At 53.5% G+C, this 16421-nt stretch overlaps 1 protein-coding gene across 1 annotated transcript; it reads left to right on the top strand.

Annotated features, from left to right (window-relative positions):
• Window positions 1-12775: 12775 nt before the first annotated feature.
• Window positions 12776-15121, top strand: LOC119961433 (translation initiation factor IF-2-like; the record flags this gene model as incomplete). Its single annotated transcript, XM_038788806.1, has 2 exons — window positions 12776-12820; window positions 15080-15121. Coding segments are annotated over 2 exons (87 nt in total), but the record flags the coding sequence as incomplete, so codon positions are not given.
• Between the last annotated feature and the right edge of the window lie 1300 nt (window positions 15122-16421).

The following is a 16421-nucleotide window of genomic DNA, read 5'->3' as shown; positions in this document are numbered from 1 at the left end:
CTGGTCTCCCTTCGGAGTTGATGGAAGGTCTGCCCTGCCGTGAGCTCGCTCAAAGGGAGTTCTGTTTGTGCTCGATGCCCTCTTTCATTTGCCTGACATTACTTTCCTTTCAGAATCTCCACACCTCTGGCCTTTTGAGTGTGAGCAGCGTCCAGATTTCTGGCACGGTGACTGGGTTCCCAGAGGCAGCATTTGAACACAGAGAGCCCACTTTGAACGGGCTAGGAATGAACAGCAGCAGCCGCTGGGGTCAAGGCGGCCATCTTTTGACAGAACTCACTGCCTGCCGATACCTCGAGGATCCAGAAATTCAAAATTTATCTCCAGGACATGGCTAAGGACAAAACCAGGGAGAATAAACTCATGGGCCTTTAAATTAAAAATCATTTCCTTTCAGTATGACATTCCCATCACCAACACGGGCATGATTAAAGGAACAACTCTGTACTGAGAGTCAAGAATCAGGGGTGAAGGGCTGGAGAGCTTTCTAACTAACAGGGAGGCCACAGCACGTTACAATTTGGGAATAAAATGGAAGGCAAACGCTTGTTGGAGTGGCAGATAGTGTTGAGGATTGTCAGAGGATACAGCAGGACATAGATAGGTTGGAGACTTGGGCAGAGAAATGGCAAATGGAGTCTAATCCAGATAAATGTGAGGTAATGCATTTTGGTAGGTCTAACATCAAGGGGAAATATACCGTAAATGGTAAAACTCTTAGGAATATAGAAAGTCAGAGAGATCTGGGCGTGCAGGTCCACAGATCTTTGAAAGAGGCAACACAAGTGGATAAGGTAGTCAAGAAAAGAAACGGAATGCTTGTCTTCATTGGACGGGGCATCGAGTATAAAAACTGGCAAGTCGTGCTGCAATTGGATAGAACCTTGGTAAGGCTGTACTTGGAATATTGCGCACGATTCTGGCCGCCACACTACCAGAAGGAAGTGGAGGCTTTGGAGAGGGTGCAGAGGAGGTTTACTAAGATGTTAACTATACAGAGAGGCTGAATAGACTCGGACTGTTTTCATTAGAACTGTGGTGAATGTAATATATATATGATAATTCGCACTGTCTTTGTAAGCGCAGTAGCGCTATCCTACCACTAGGGGGAGTAGCTCTGGGAGTACTCAGGAACTTGTACTGGGCTCCACTCTTGGCTCCACCCACAACTCCTCCTCCTAGTGCTGCTGTATAAATACCCTTGTCCAGAGTCAGCCTGAGTTCACTAAGAGTTCATCAACGGGTAACAGGCTGGCTCTGAAGTAAGTCGATTAAAGCCTAGATTCATATCTGAAACACGTGTCTGGTGAATTGATGGTTCCATCAAGAACGACGGAGGTTGAGGGGTGACCTGATAGAGTTCTACATCGGAGAGTACGCCACGCAGCTGGGGGCCCATTGCCAGAGACCCGCTCAGCAAACCTCTGCTCCCGACCGGCTGAGTTCCCGAAGGCGTGGAACTAACCACCAATTGCCGGTCGGCATACTCGCGAGGCGGCTGCCGACTCAATCCACGGCTGCCCTGATCGCGGACGGGCAGATCGGAAACCAGGGGGCGCCTCATAGGTGACAGGGGAATTAAAGCCACGGGTTTGAGGCTCGGCCGGCGATTGGGAGGTTTCCTTTTTTTGTCTGAGTCCGCCATGGAGCACGGCGCAGTCGCTGGTGGCTGCCGCCGTGCGCATGCGCGGCCTCTGACCCGGAAATGCGGGGCCCCTATCTGCAGCAAAAGCTGCGCGATTCACCCTGCCAGCCCCCTGCAGGTGTATGAATTTGTGTCACTTTTTTCAAAGAATTTCGGGAGTAAAACACCGTTTTGAGGCTGGCGTGGCGAAATAGCCCCATTTTGAGAGAATCCAGCCCATGTTTTGACACGTGTTGAACATTTTGACACATCGTAAGTGCCGTTCCAACCCAGACTGCCCGGGTGCAGAATGTGGGACATCCACCCATGTTAACTCAGAAAGAAAGACAACACTAATAATTGACGTATTAATAATACGGGCAGCACGGTAGCATGGTGGTTAGCATAAATGCTTCACAGCTCCAGGGTCCCAGGTTCGGTTCCCAGCTGGGTCACTGTCTGTGCGGAGTCTGCACGTCCTCCCCGTGTGTGCGTGGGTTTCCTCCGGGTGCTCCGGTTTCCTCCCACAGTCCAAAGATGTGTGGGTTAGGTGGATTGGCCATGCTAAATTGCCCGTAGTGTCCTAAAAAGTAAGGTTAAGGGGGGGGTTGTTGGGTTACGGGTATAGGGTGGATACGTGGGTTTGAGTAGGGTGATTATGGCTCGGGACAACATTGAGGGCCGAAGGGCCTGTTCTGTGCTGTACTGTTCTATGTCTATGACGTCATTGGTCCTGCACCTTCTCCGTCTCTATTCCCTGCATGTGCCACAGAGCCTATTCAGCCAATTGCATTTAAGGTCACATGCGACCTTAAATACATACTGAAACAGATACTCCCGGGTATCTGTTATTCTATATATAAACCACTCTGAACCCCTCGATTAGATTCCAGTCTGTAACTTACTCCCGGGTATCTGTTATTCTATATATAAACCACCCTGAACCCCTCGATTAGATTCCAGTCTGTAACTCACTCCCGGGTATCTGTTATTCTATATATAAACCACCCTGAACCCCTCGATTAGATTCCAGTCTGTAACTCACTCCCGGGTATCTGTTATTCTATATATAAACCATCCCGAACCCCTCGATTAGATTCCAGTCTGTAACTCACTCCCGGGTATCTGTTATTATATATATAAACACCCAGAAGCCCTCAATTAGATTCCAGTCTGTAACTCACTCCCAGGTATCTGTTATTCTATATATAAACCACCCTGAACCCCTCGATTAGATTCCAGTCTGTAACTTACTCCCGGGTATCTGTTATTCTATATATAAACCATCCCAAATCCCTCGATTTGATTCCAGTCTGTAACTCACTCCTGGGTATCTGTTATTCTATATATAAACCATCCCGAACCCCTCGATTAGATTCCAGTCTGTAACTCACTCCCGGGTATCTGTTATTCTATATATAAACCACTCGATTAGATTCCAGTCTGTAACTCACTCCCGGGTATCTGTTATTCTGTATATAAACCACCCTGAACCCCTCGATTAGATTCCAGTCTGTAACTCACTCCCGGGTATCAGTTATTCTATATATACACCATCCCGAACCCCTTGATTTGATTCCAGTCTGCAACTCACTCCCGGGTATTTGTTATTATATATATAAACGCCCAGAACCCCTCAATTAGATTCCAGTCTGTAACTCACACCCGGTTATCTGTTATTCTATATATAAACAACCCCGAACCCCTCGATTAGATTCCAGTCTATAATCCCGGGTATCTATTATTCTATATATAAACCACCCTGAATCCCTCGATTAGATTCCAGTCTGTAACTCACTCCCGGATATCTGTTATTCTGTATATAAACCACCCCAAACCCCTCGATTAGATTCCAGTCTGTAACTCACTCCCGGGTATCTGTTATTCTATATATAAACCACCCTGAACCCCTCGATTAGATTCCAGTCTGTAACTCACTCCCGGGTATCTGTTATTCTATATATAAACCACCCTGAACCCCTCGATTAGATTCCAGTCTGTAACTCACTCCCGGGTATCTGTTATTCTATATATAAACTATCCCGAACCCCTCGATTAGATTCCAGTCTGTAACTCACTCCCGGGTAGCTGTTATTATATATATAAACACCCAGAAGCCCTCAATTAGATTCCAGTCTGTAACTCACTCCCAGGTATCTGTTATTCTATATATAAACCACCCCGAACCCCTCGATTAGATTCCAGTCTGTAACTCACTCCCGGGTATCTGTTATTCTATATATAAACCACCCCGAATCCCTCGATTTGATTCCAGTCTGTAACTCACTCCTGGGTATCTGTTATTTTCTATATAAACCATCCCGAACCCCTCGATTAGATTCCAGTCTGTAACTCACTCCCGGGTATCTGTTATTCTATATATAAACCACCCTGAACCCCTCGATTAGATTCCAGTCTGTAACTCACTCCCGGGTATCAGTTATTCTATATATACACCATCCCGAACCCCTTGATTTGATTCCAGTCTGCAACTCACTCCCGGGTATCTGTTATTCTGTATATAAACCACCCTGAACCCCTCGATTAGATTCCAGTCTATAACTCACTCCCGGGTATCAGTTATTCTATATATACACCATCCCGAACCCCTTGATTTGATTCCAGTCTGCAACTCACTCCCGGGTATTTGTTATTATATATATAAACGCCCAGAACCCCTCAATTAGATTCCAGTCTGTAACTCACACCCGGTTATCTGTTATTCTATATATAAACAACCCCGAACCCCTCGATTAGATTCCAGTCTATAATCCCGGGTATCTGTTATTCTATATATAAACCACCCTGAATCCCTCGATTAGATTCCAGTCTGTAACTCACTCCCGGGTATCTGTTATTCTATATCTAAACCACTCGATTAGATTCCAGTCTGTAACTCACTCCCGGGTATCTGTTATTCTGTATATAAACCACCCTGAACCCCTCGATTAGATTCCAGTCTATAACTCACTCCCGGGTATCAGTTATTCTATATATACACCATCCCGAACCCCTTGATTTGATTCCAGTCTGCAACTCACTCCCGGGTATTTGTTATTATATATATAAACGCCCAGAACCCCTCAATTAGATTCCAGTCTGTAACTCACACCCGGTTATCTGTTATTCTATATATAAACAACCCCGAACCCCTCGATTAGATTCCAGTCTATAATCCCGGGTATCTGTTATTCTATATATAAACCACCCTGAATCCCTCGATTAGATTCCAGTCTGTAACTCACTCCCGGATATCTGTTATTCTGTATATAAACCACCCCAAACCCCTCGATTGGATTCCAGTCTGTAACTCACTCCCGGGTATCTGTTATTCTATATATAAACCACCCTGAACCCCTCGATTAGATTCCAGTCTGTAACTCACTCCCGGGTATCTGTTATTCTATATATAAACCACCCCGAATCCCTCGATTTGATTCCAGTCTGTAACTCACTCCTGGGTATCTGTTATTCTATATATAAACCATCCCGAACCCCTCGATTAGATTCCAGTCTGTAACTCACTCCCGGGTATCTGTTATTCTATATATAAACCACCCTGAACCCCTCGATTAGATTCCAGTCTGTAACTCACTCCCGGGTATCAGTTATTCTATATATACACCATCCCGAACCCCTTGATTTGATTCCAGTCTGCAACTCACTCCCGGGTATCTGTTATTCTGTATATAAACCACCCTGAACCCCTCGATTAGATTCCAGTCTATAACTCACTCCCGGGTATCAGTTATTCTATATATACACCATCCCGAACCCCTTGATTTGATTCCAGTCTGCAACTCACTCCCGGGTATTTGTTATTATATATATAAACGCCCAGAACCCCTCAATTAGATTCCAGTCTGTAACTCACACCCGGTTATCTGTTATTCTATATATAAACAACCCCGAACCCCTCGATTAGATTCCAGTCTATAATCCCGGGTATCTGTTATTCTATATATAAACCACCCTGAATCCCTCGATTAGATTCCAGTCTGTAACTCACTCCCGGGTATCTGTTATTCTATATCTAAACCACTCGATTAGATTCCAGTCTGTAACTCACTCCCGGGTATCTGTTATTCTGTATATAAACCACCCTGAACCCCTCGATTAGATTCCAGTCTATAACTCACTCCCGGGTATCAGTTATTCTATATATACACCATCCCGAACCCCTTGATTTGATTCCAGTCTGCAACTCACTCCCGGGTATTTGTTATTATATATATAAACGCCCAGAACCCCTCAATTAGATTCCAGTCTGTAACTCACACCCGGTTATCTGTTATTCTATATATAAACAACCCCGAACCCCTCGATTAGATTCCAGTCTATAATCCCGGGTATCTGTTATTCTATATATAAACCACCCTGAATCCCTCGATTAGATTCCAGTCTGTAACTCACTCCCGGATATCTGTTATTCTGTATATAAACCACCCCAAACCCCTCGATTGGATTCCAGTCTGTAACTCACTCCCGGGTATCTGTTATTCTATATATAAACCACCCTGAACCCCTCGATTAGATTCCAGTCTGTAACTCACTCCCGGGTATCAGTTATTCTATATATACACCATCCCGAACCCCTTGATTTGATTCCAGTCTGCAACTCACTCCCGGGTATTTGTTATTATATATATAAATGCCCGGAACCCCTCAATTAGATTCCAGTCTGTAACTCACACCCGGTTATCTGTTATTCTATATATAAACAACCCCGAACCCCTCGATTAGATTCCAGTCTATAATCCCGGGTATCTGTTATTCTATATATAAACCACCCTGAACCCCTCGATTAGATTCCAGTCTGTAACTCACTCCCGGGTATCTGTTATTCTATATATAAACCATCCCGAACCCCTCGATTAGATTCCAGTCTGTAACTCACTCCTGGGTATCTGTTATTCTATATATAAACCACCCCGAACCCCTCGATTAGATTCCAGACTGTAACTCACTCCCGGGTATCTGTTATTCTCTATATAAACTACCCCGAACCACTCGATTAGATTCCAGTCTGTAACTCACTCCCGGGTATCTGTTATTCTATATATAAACCATCCCGAACCCCTCGATTAGATTCCAGTCTGTAACTCACTCCCGGGTATCTGTTATTCTATATATAAACCACCCTGGACCCCTCGATTAGATTCCAGTCTGTAACTCACTCCCGGGTATCTGTTATTCTATATATAAACCATCCCGAACCCCTCGATTAGATTCCAGTCTGTAACTCACTCCCGGGTATCTGTTATTCTATATATAAACCACCCCGAACCCCTCGATTAGATTCCAGTCTGTAACTCACTCCCGGGTATCTGTTATTCTATATATAAACCACCCCGAACCCCTCGATTAGATTCCAGTCTGTAACTCACTCCCGGGTATCTGTTATTCTATATATAAACCACCCCGAACCCCTCGATTAGATTCCAGTCTGTAACTCACTCCCGGGTATCTGTTATTCTATATATAAACCACCCCGCACCCCTCGATTAGATTCCAGTCTGTAACTCACTCCCGGGTATCTGTTATTCTATATATAAACCACCCGTAACCCCTCGATTAGATTCCAGTCTGTAACTCACTCCCGGGTATCTGTTATTCTATATATAAACCACCTCGAACCCCTCGATTAGATTCCAGTCTGTAACTCACTCCCGGGTATCTGTTATTCTATATATAAACCACCCTGAACCCCTCGATTAGATTCCAGTCTGTAACTCACTCCCGGGTATCTGTTATTCTATATATAAACCACCCTGAACCCCTTGATTAGATTCTAGTCTGTAACTCACTCCCGGGTATCTGTTATTCTATATATATACCACCCCGAACCCCTCGATTAGATTCCAGTCTGTAACTCACTCCCGGGTATCTGTTATTCTACATATAAACCACCCCGCACCCCTCGATTAGATTCCAGTCTGTAACTGACTCCCGGGTATCTGTTATTCTACATATAAACCATCCTGAACCCCTCGATTAGATTCCAGTCTGTAACTCACTCCCGGGTATCTGTTATTCTATATATAAACCACCCCGAACCCCTCGATTAGATTCCAGTCTGTAACTCACTCCCGGGTATCTGTTATTCTATATATAAACCACCCCGAACCCCTCGATTAGATTCCAGTCTGTAACTCACTCCCGGGTATCTGTTATTCTATATATAAACCACCCCGCACCCCTCGATTAGATTCCAGTCTGTAACTCACTCCCGGGTATCTGTTATTCTATATATAAACCACCCGTAACCCCTCGATTAGATTCCAGTCTGTAACTCACTCCCGGGTATCTGTTATTCTATATATAAACCACCTCGAACCCCTCGATTAGATTCCAGTCTGTAACTCACTCCCGGGTATCTGTTATTCTATATATAAACCACCCTGAACCCCTCGATTAGATTCCAGTCTGTAACTCACTCCCGGGTATCTGTTATTCTATATATAAACCACCCTGAACCCCTTGATTAGATTCTAGTCTGTAACTCACTCCCGGGTATCTGTTATTCTATATATATACCACCCCGAACCCCTCGATTAGATTCCAGTCTGTAACTCACTCCCGGGTATCTGTTATTCTACATATAAACCACCCCGCACCCCTCGATTAGATTCCAGTCTGTAACTGACTCCCGGGTATCTGTTATTCTACATATAAACCATCCTGAACCCCTCGATTAGATTCCAGTCTGTAACTCACTCCCGGGTATCTGTTATTCTATATATAAACCACCCCGAACCCCTCGATTAGATTCCAGTCTGTAACTCACTCCTGGGTATCTGTTATTCTATATATAAACCACCCCGAACCCCTCGATTAGATTCCAGTCTGTAACTCACTCCCAGGTATCTGTTATTCTATATATAAACCATCCCGAACCCCTCGATTAGATTCCAGTCTGTAACTCACTCCCGGGTATCTGTTATTCTATATATAAACCACCCTGAACCCCTCGATTAGATTCCAGACTGTAACTCACTCCCGGGTATCTGTTATTCTATATATAAACCATCCCGAACCCCTCGATTAGATTCCAGTCTGTAACTCACTCCCGGGCATCTGTTATTCTATATATAAACCACCCCGAACCCCTCGATTAGATTCCAGTCTGTAACTCACTCCCGGGTATCTGTTATTCTACATATAAACCACCCTGAACCCCTCGATTAGATTCCAGTCTGTAACTCACTCCCGGGTATCTGTTATTTTATATATAAACCACCCCGAACCCCTCGATTAGATTCCAGTCTGTAACTCACTCCCGGGTATCTGTTATTCTATATATAAACCACCCTGAACCCCTCGATTAGATTCCAGTCTGTAACTCACTCCCGGGTATCTGTTATTCTATATATAAACCATCCTGAACCCCTCGATTAGATTCCAGTCTGTAACTCACTCCCGGGTATCTGGTATTTTATGTATAAACTGTTATATTTTCAATAATGACTTGTCTAAAATATTACACTTGAATCCACCAGGATGATAAAATGAGCAATAGTCTTCTTGTTGAAAGATGAACTATTTAGTGAGTAATAAAATAATAAACTGTGAGTTCTTTTACTCAATACTAAACTAACAATAAAGAATTGAAGTACAATACAGATAACTATATAACTATACACTATTGTAACAAACGAGTTCTAAGTTCTCTCATTCTAGCTGTACAATGTCTTGCTTGTTCGCAATATCATTGCTGATACCAGGCCAATAGATAGACTGTCTAGCACGTCTTCTACTTTTTTCAATGTCTAGATGACCCTCATGTAATCTCGACAGCATTTCAGAACGCATGCTTTGTGGAATTACAATGCGTGTCTCTGCAGCATACCATCTAGAATGGTCAGCTCTGACTGGATGGATTGATATTGCGGACAATTGCCTTTGGGCGATCCTTCTGGAAGATGTTTGAGAACTTTCACTAACGTGGTATCTTTCTGTGCCTCAATGCAAATTTGCTGAAATTTGACATCTGATACAAGGAGTAATTCTTTGAATAGCTGCAAATATGAATCAACATCATTGATGGACTTTTCTTGGAGAATGTCAGTGTTGACTGACCTAGATAAAGTATCAGCCATTACTATTGCTTTACCTGGTGTATACTTCAGTGTGAAATCGTATCTTCTCAATGTCATCATTAAACGTTGAAGTGTGGGAGTCATGTCAATTAAGTTTTGTTCTCTGATGTGTATTAGTGGACGATGGTCAGTTTCCAATGTGAAGTTGGGTAGACCATATATGTAGTCGTAGAATTTGGAAATCCCTGTGACTAACCCCCTAGACACTTTCACTCAGTACCTTCACTCAGTGTCAGTCATCGATCTTGACGAATAGGCAACAGGAGCCCAATTATCAAAATGGTCTTGTTGCAGTAAAACAGCGCCAATGCCTTTTTTACTTGCATCAGCTGAAACTTTTATTGGTTTTCTCGGATCAAAGAACGATAAGCATGGAGCTTGTGTCAATTGTTGTTTCAAATCAATCCATTCTGCGGTCTGTTTGTCAGTCCAGATGAATTTGGTGTTCTTTCTGATCAATTGACGTTCTCGCGGATACATTTGAAATGAACTCTCCGAGAAAGTTGACAAATCTGAGAAAGTGTCAGACAGCCTTCTTGGGCGGGGTTCTCTGATCCTGAGGCGAAGTGTTGACGCCGTCGCGGAGCCGTTAGGAGCAGCGATTCTGAGCCCTACAGGGGGACAGCACGGCAGCTGGAGCGACCCACACCGCTCCAGCTGCCGATGCCGGTGCCAGATGGGCCCTGCATTGCCTCGATAGCTGCCTCTTTGCCTTGATCGGGTTTAATGCCTTCAGCCGTTATGTTATTACCCAGGAATGTTAAAGATGAGGCTGCAAACCCTGATTTTATTTGATTTATTATTGTCACATGTATTAGTATACAGTGAAAAGTATTGTTTCTTGCATGCTGTACAAACAATGCATACCGTACATAGGGAAGGAAGGAGAGACTGCAGAATATAATGTTACAGTTATAGCAAGGTGTAGAGAAAAGATCAACTTAATACGAGGTAGGTCCATTCAATAGTCTGCTGGCAGTAGGGAAGAAGCTGTTCCTGAGTCGGTTGGTACGTGACCTCAAACTTTGGTATCTTTTTCCTGACGGAAGAAGGTGGAAGAGAGTATGTCCGGGATGCGTGGGGTCCTTAATTATGCTGGCTGCCTTTCTGAGGCAGCGGGAATTATAGACAGAGTCAATGGATGGGAGGCTGGTTTGCGTGATGGATTGGGCTACATTCACGGCTTTTTGTAGTTTCCTGCGGTCTTGGGCAGAGCAGGCTCCATACCAAGCTGTGATACAACCAGAAAGAATGCTTTCTATGGTGTATCTGTAGAAGTTGGTGAGAGTCGTAGCTGACGTGCCAAATTTCCTTAGTCATCTGAGAAAGTAGAGTCTTGATGGGCTTTCTTAACTATAGTGTCGGCATGGGGGGGACCAACACAGGTTGTTGGTGATCTGGACACCTAAAAACCTGAAGCTCTCGACTCTTTCTACTTCATTCCCATTGATGTAGACAGGGGCATGTTCTCCACTACGCTTCCTGAAGTCAATTATAATCTCCTTTGTTTTGTTGACATTGAGGGAGAGATTATTATTGTCTCATCAGTTCACCCCCCCCGGGCTCTCCATCATCCGACACCAGCGACGACCGACCACGACTCGCCTCAGTGACCATCGACCAGTCTCGTCCGCACAACTTGGCCACCGCATCGACCAGCGTTAAGATCAACAGACACGTGACCTCTTGCCTGCTGGACTTTGCCTCGCCTGCTCCACCCGGATACGGTAAGGCGCTGCTCCCTCGCGGTACACCCCGCCAACCAAAGAATCTCCCTGGCCTCCTGATCCCATTCCGTGGCGATCCGGGGGTACTGTCCGGTCACACTCACGATCCAGGGCATAGAATTCAGCGGCTTCCGCCTCTACGTCCTCCTTAACCTCTGCGCTGCCCTACTACTCGGCCTGGACTTCCAGTGTAACCTCCAGAGCCTAACCCTGAAATTCGGCGGGCCCCTACCACCCCTTACTGTGTGCGGCCTCGCGACCCTAAAGGTCGACCCGCCTTCCCTCTTCGCAAATGTAACCCCGGATTGCAAACCCGTCGCCACCAGGAGCAGACGGTACAGCACCCAGGACAGGACCTTCATCAGGTCCGAGGTCCAGCGGCTGCTTCGGGAAGGCATCATCGAGGCCAGCAACAGCCCCGGGAGAGCCCAAGTGGTAGAGGTGAAAACTGGGGAGAAACACAGAATGGTCGTGGACGACAGCCAGACCCCGGCTGGCCCGGTGCAGACCCCGGCTGTCCCGGTGGAGACCCCGGCTGTCCCGGTGGAGGGTCCGGCTGTCCCGGTGGAGGGTCCGGCTGTCCCGGTGGAGGGTCCGGCTGTCCCGGTGGAGACCCCGGCTGTCCCGGTGGAGGGTCCGGCTGTCCCGGTGCAGACCCCGGCTGTCCCGGTGGAGACCCCGGCTGTCCCGGTGGAGACCCCGGCTGCCCCGGTGGAGACCCCGGCTGCCCCGGTGCAGACCCCGGCTGTCCCGGTGGAGGGTCCGGCTGTCCCGGTGGAGACCCCGGCTGTCCCGGTGGAGACCCCGGCTGTCCCGGTGGAGACCCCGGCTGTCCCGGTGGAGACCCCGGCTGTCCCGGTGGAGGGTCCGGCTGCCCCGGTGGAGGGTCCGGCTGTCCCGGTGCAGACCCCGGCTGTCCCGGTGCAGACCCCGGCTGTCCCGGTCGAGACCCCGGCTGCCCCGGTGGAGGGTCCGGCTGTCCCGGTGCAGACCCCGGCTGTCCCGGTGCAGACCCCGGCTGTCCCGGTGCAGACCCCGGCTGTCCCGGTGGAGACCCCGGCTGTCCCGGTGGAGGGTCCGGCTGTCCCGGTGGAGACCCCGGCTGTCCCGGTGGAGACCCCGGCTGTCCCGGTGGAGGTCCCGGTGGAGGGTCCGGCTGTCCCGGTGGATGGTCCGGCTGTCCCGGTGCAGACCCCGGCTGTCCCGGTGGAGGGTCCGGCTGTCCCGGTGGAGACCCCGGCTGTCCCGGTGGATGGTCCGGCTGTCCCGGTGGAGACCCCGGCTGTCCCGGTGGAAACCCCGGCTGTCCCGGTGGAGACCCCGGCTGTCCCGGTGCAGACCCCGGCTGTCCCGGTGGAGACCCCGGCTGTCCCGGTGGAGGATCCGGCTGTCCCGGTGGAGGGTCCGGCTGTCCCGGTGGAGGGTCCGGCTGTCCCGGTGCAGACCCCGGTTGTCCCGGTGGAGGGTCCGGCTGTCCCGGTGGAGACCCCGCCTGTCCCGGTGCAGACCCCGGTTGTCCCGGTGGAGGGTCCGGCTGTCCCGGTGCAGACCCCGGCTGTCCCGGTGCAGACCCCGGCTGTCCCGGTGGAGACCCCGGCTGTCCCGGTGGAGGGTCCGGCTGTCCCGGTGGAGGGTCCGGCTGTCCCGGTGGAGACCCCGGCTGTCCCGGTGCAGACCCCGGCTGTCCCGGTGCAGACCCCGGCTGTCCCGGTGGAGGGTCCGGCTGTCCCGGTGGAGACCCCGGCTGTCCCGGTGGAGGGTCCGGCTGTCCCGGTGGAGACCCCGGCTGTCCCGGTGGAGACCCCGGCTGTCCCGGTGCAGACCCCGGCTGTCCCGGTGCAGACCCCGGCTGTCCCGGTGGAGACCCCGGCTGTCCCGGTGGAGGCCCCGGCTGTCCCGGTGGAGGGTCCGGCTGTCCCGGTGGAGGGTCCGGCTGTCCCGGTGGAGGGTCCGGCTGTCCCGGTGGAGGGTCCGGCTGTCCCGGTGGAGGGTCCGGCTGTCCCGGTGCAGACCCCGGCTGTCCCGGTGCAGACCCCGGCTGTCCCGGTGCAGACCCCGGCTGTCCCGGTGGAGACCCCGCCTGTCCCGGTGCAGACCCCGGCTGTCCCGGTGGAGGGTCCGGCTGTCCCGGTGGAGGGTCCGGCTGTCCCGGTGGAGACCCCGGCTGTCCCGGTGGAGGGTCCGGCAGTCCCGGTGCAGACCCCGGCTGTCCCGGTGGAGACCCCGGCTGTCCCGGTGGAGACCCCGGCTGTCCCGGTGGAGGCCCCGGCTGTCCCGGTGGAGACCCCGGCTGTCCCGGTGGAGGCCCCGGCTGTCCCGGTGGAGGGTCCGGCTGTCCCGGTGGAGGGTCCGGCTGTCCCGGTGGAGGGTCCGGCTGTCCCGGTGGAGACCCCGGCTGTCCCGGTGGAGTCCCCGGCTGTCCCGGTGGAGGGTCCGGCTGTCCCGGTGGAGGGTCCGGCTGTCCCGGTGGAGACCCCGGCTGTCCCGGTGGAGACCCCGGCTGTCCCGGTGGAGACCCCGGCTGTCCCGGTGGAGACCCCGGCTGCCCCGGTGGAGGGTCCGGCTGTCCCGGTGGAGACCCCGGCTGTCCCGGTGGAGGGTCCGGCTGTCCCGGTAGAGACCCCGGCTGTCCCGGTGGAGGGTCCGGCTGTCCCGGTGGAGGCCCCGGCTGTCCCGGTGGAGGGTCCGGTTGCCCCGGTGGAGGGTCCGGCTGTCCCGGTGCAGACCCCGGCTGTCCCGGTGGAGACCCCGGCTGTCCCGGTGGAGGGTCCGGCTGTCCCGGTGGAGGCCCCGGCTGTCCCGGTGGAGGGTCCGGCTGTCCCGGTGGAGGGTCCGGCTGTCCCGGTGCAGACCCCGGCTGTCCCGGTGGAGGGTCCGGCTGTCCCGGTGGAGGGTCCGGCTGTCCCGGTGGAGACCCCGGCTGTCCCGGTGGATGGTCCGGCTGTCCCGGTGCAGACCCCGGCTGTCCCGGTGGATGGTCCGGCTGTCCCGGTGCAGACCCCGGCTGTCCCGGTGGAGGGTCCGGCTGTCCCGGTGGAGGGTCCGGCTGTCCCGGTGGAGGGTCCGGCTGTCCCGGTGGAGGGTCCGGCTGTCCCGGTGGAGACCCCGGCTGTCCCGGTGGAGGGTCCGGCTGTCCCGGTGGAGGGTCCGGCTGTCCCGGTGGAGGGTCCGGCTGTCCCGGTGGAGACCCCGGCTGTCCCGGTGGAGGGTCCGGCTGTCCCGGTGGAGGATCCGGCTGTCCCGGTGGAGGGTCCGGCTGTCCCGGTGGAGACCCCGGCTGTCCCGGTGGAGACCCCGGCTGTCCCGGTGGAGACCCCGCCTGTCCCGGTGCAGACCCCGGCTGTCCCGGTGGAGGGTCCGGCTGTCCCGGTGGAGACCCCGGCTGTCCCGGTGGAGGGTCCGGCAGTCCCGGTGCAGACCCCGGCTGTCCCGGTGGAGACCCCGGCTGTCCCGGTGGAGACCCCGGCTGTCCCGGTGGAGGCCCCGGCTGTCCCGGTGGAGGGTCCGGCTGTCCCGGTGGAGGGTCCGGCTGTCCCGGTGGAGTCCCCGGCTGTCCCGGTGGAGGGTCCGGCTGTCCCGGTTGAGACCCCGGCTGTCCCGGTGGAGGGTCCGGCTGTCCCGGTGGAGACCCCGGCTGTCCCGGTGGAGACCCCGGCTGTCCCGGTGGAGACCCCGGCTGCCCCGGTGGAGGGTCCGGCTGTCCCGGTGGAGACCCCGGCTGTCCCGGTGGAGGGTCCGGTTGCCCCGGTGGAGGGTCCGGCTGTCCCGGTGCAGACCCCGGCTGTCCCGGTGGAGGGTCCGGCTGTCCCGGTGGAGGGTCCGGCTGTCCCGGTGGAGACCCCGGCTGTCCCGGTGGATGGTCCGGCTGTCCCGGTGCAGACCCCGGCTGTCCCGGTGGAGGGTCCGGCTGTCCCGGTGGAGGGTCCGGCTGTCCCGGTGGAGGGTCCGGCTGTCCCGGTGGAGACCCCGGCTGTCCCGGTGCAGACCCCGGCTGTCCCGGTGGAGGGTCCGGCTGTCCCGGTGGAGGCCCGGCTGTCCCGGTGGAGACCCCGGCTGTCCCGGTGCAGACCCCGGCTGTCCCGGTGGAGACCCCGGCTGTCCCGGTGGAGACCCCGGCTGTCCCGGTGGAGGGTCCGGCTGTCCCGGTGGAGGGTCCGGCTGTCCCGGTGGAGGGTCCGGCTGTCCCGGTGGAGGGTCCGGCTGTCCCGGTAGAGACCCCGGCTGTCCCGGTGCAGACCCCGGCTGTCCCGGTGGAGACCCCGGCTGTCCCGGTGGAGGGTCCGGCTGTCCCGGTGGAGGCCCCGGCTGTCCCGGTGGAGGGTCCGGCTGTCCCGGTGGAGGGTCCGGCTGTCCCGGTGGAGACCCCGGCTGTCCCGGTGGAGACCCCGGCTGTCCCGGTGGAGACCCCGGCTGTCCCGGTGGAGACCCCGGCTGTCCCGGTGGAGACCCCGGCTGTCCCGGTGGAGACCCCGGCTGTCCCGGTGGAGACCCCGGCTGTCCCGGTGGAGACCCCGGCTGCCCCGGTGGAGGGTCCGGCTGTCCCGGTGGAGACCCCGGCTGTCCCGGTGGAGGGTCCGGTTGCCCCGGTGGAGGGTCCGGCTGTCCCGGTGCAGACCCCGGCTGTCCCGGTGGAGGGTCCGGCTGTCCCGGTGGAGGGTCCGGCTGTCCCGGTGCAGACCCCGGCTGTCCCGGTGCAGACCCCGGCTGTCCCGGTGCAGACCCCGGCTGTCCCGGTGGAGGGTCCGGCTGTCCCGGTGGAGGGTCCGGCTGTCCCGGTAGAGACCCCGGCTGTCCCGGTGGAGACCCCGGCTGTCCCGGTGCAGACCCCGGCTGTCCCGGTGCAGACCCCGGCTGTCCCGGTGGAGGGTCCGGCTGTCCCGGTGGAGACCCCGGCTGTCCCGGTGGAGACCCCGGCTGTCCCGGTGGAGGTCCCGGTGGAGGGTCCGGCTGTCCCGGTGGAGGGTCCGGCTG

The sequence above is a fragment of the Scyliorhinus canicula genome, unplaced genomic scaffold (genome assembly GCF_902713615.1).
Source record: "Scyliorhinus canicula unplaced genomic scaffold, sScyCan1.1, whole genome shotgun sequence".
NCBI classification, from domain to species: domain Eukaryota; kingdom Metazoa; phylum Chordata; class Chondrichthyes; order Carcharhiniformes; family Scyliorhinidae; genus Scyliorhinus; species Scyliorhinus canicula.
The sequence above is the reverse complement of the archived record's forward strand: the minus strand, read 5'-3'. Positions and strand labels throughout refer to the sequence as shown.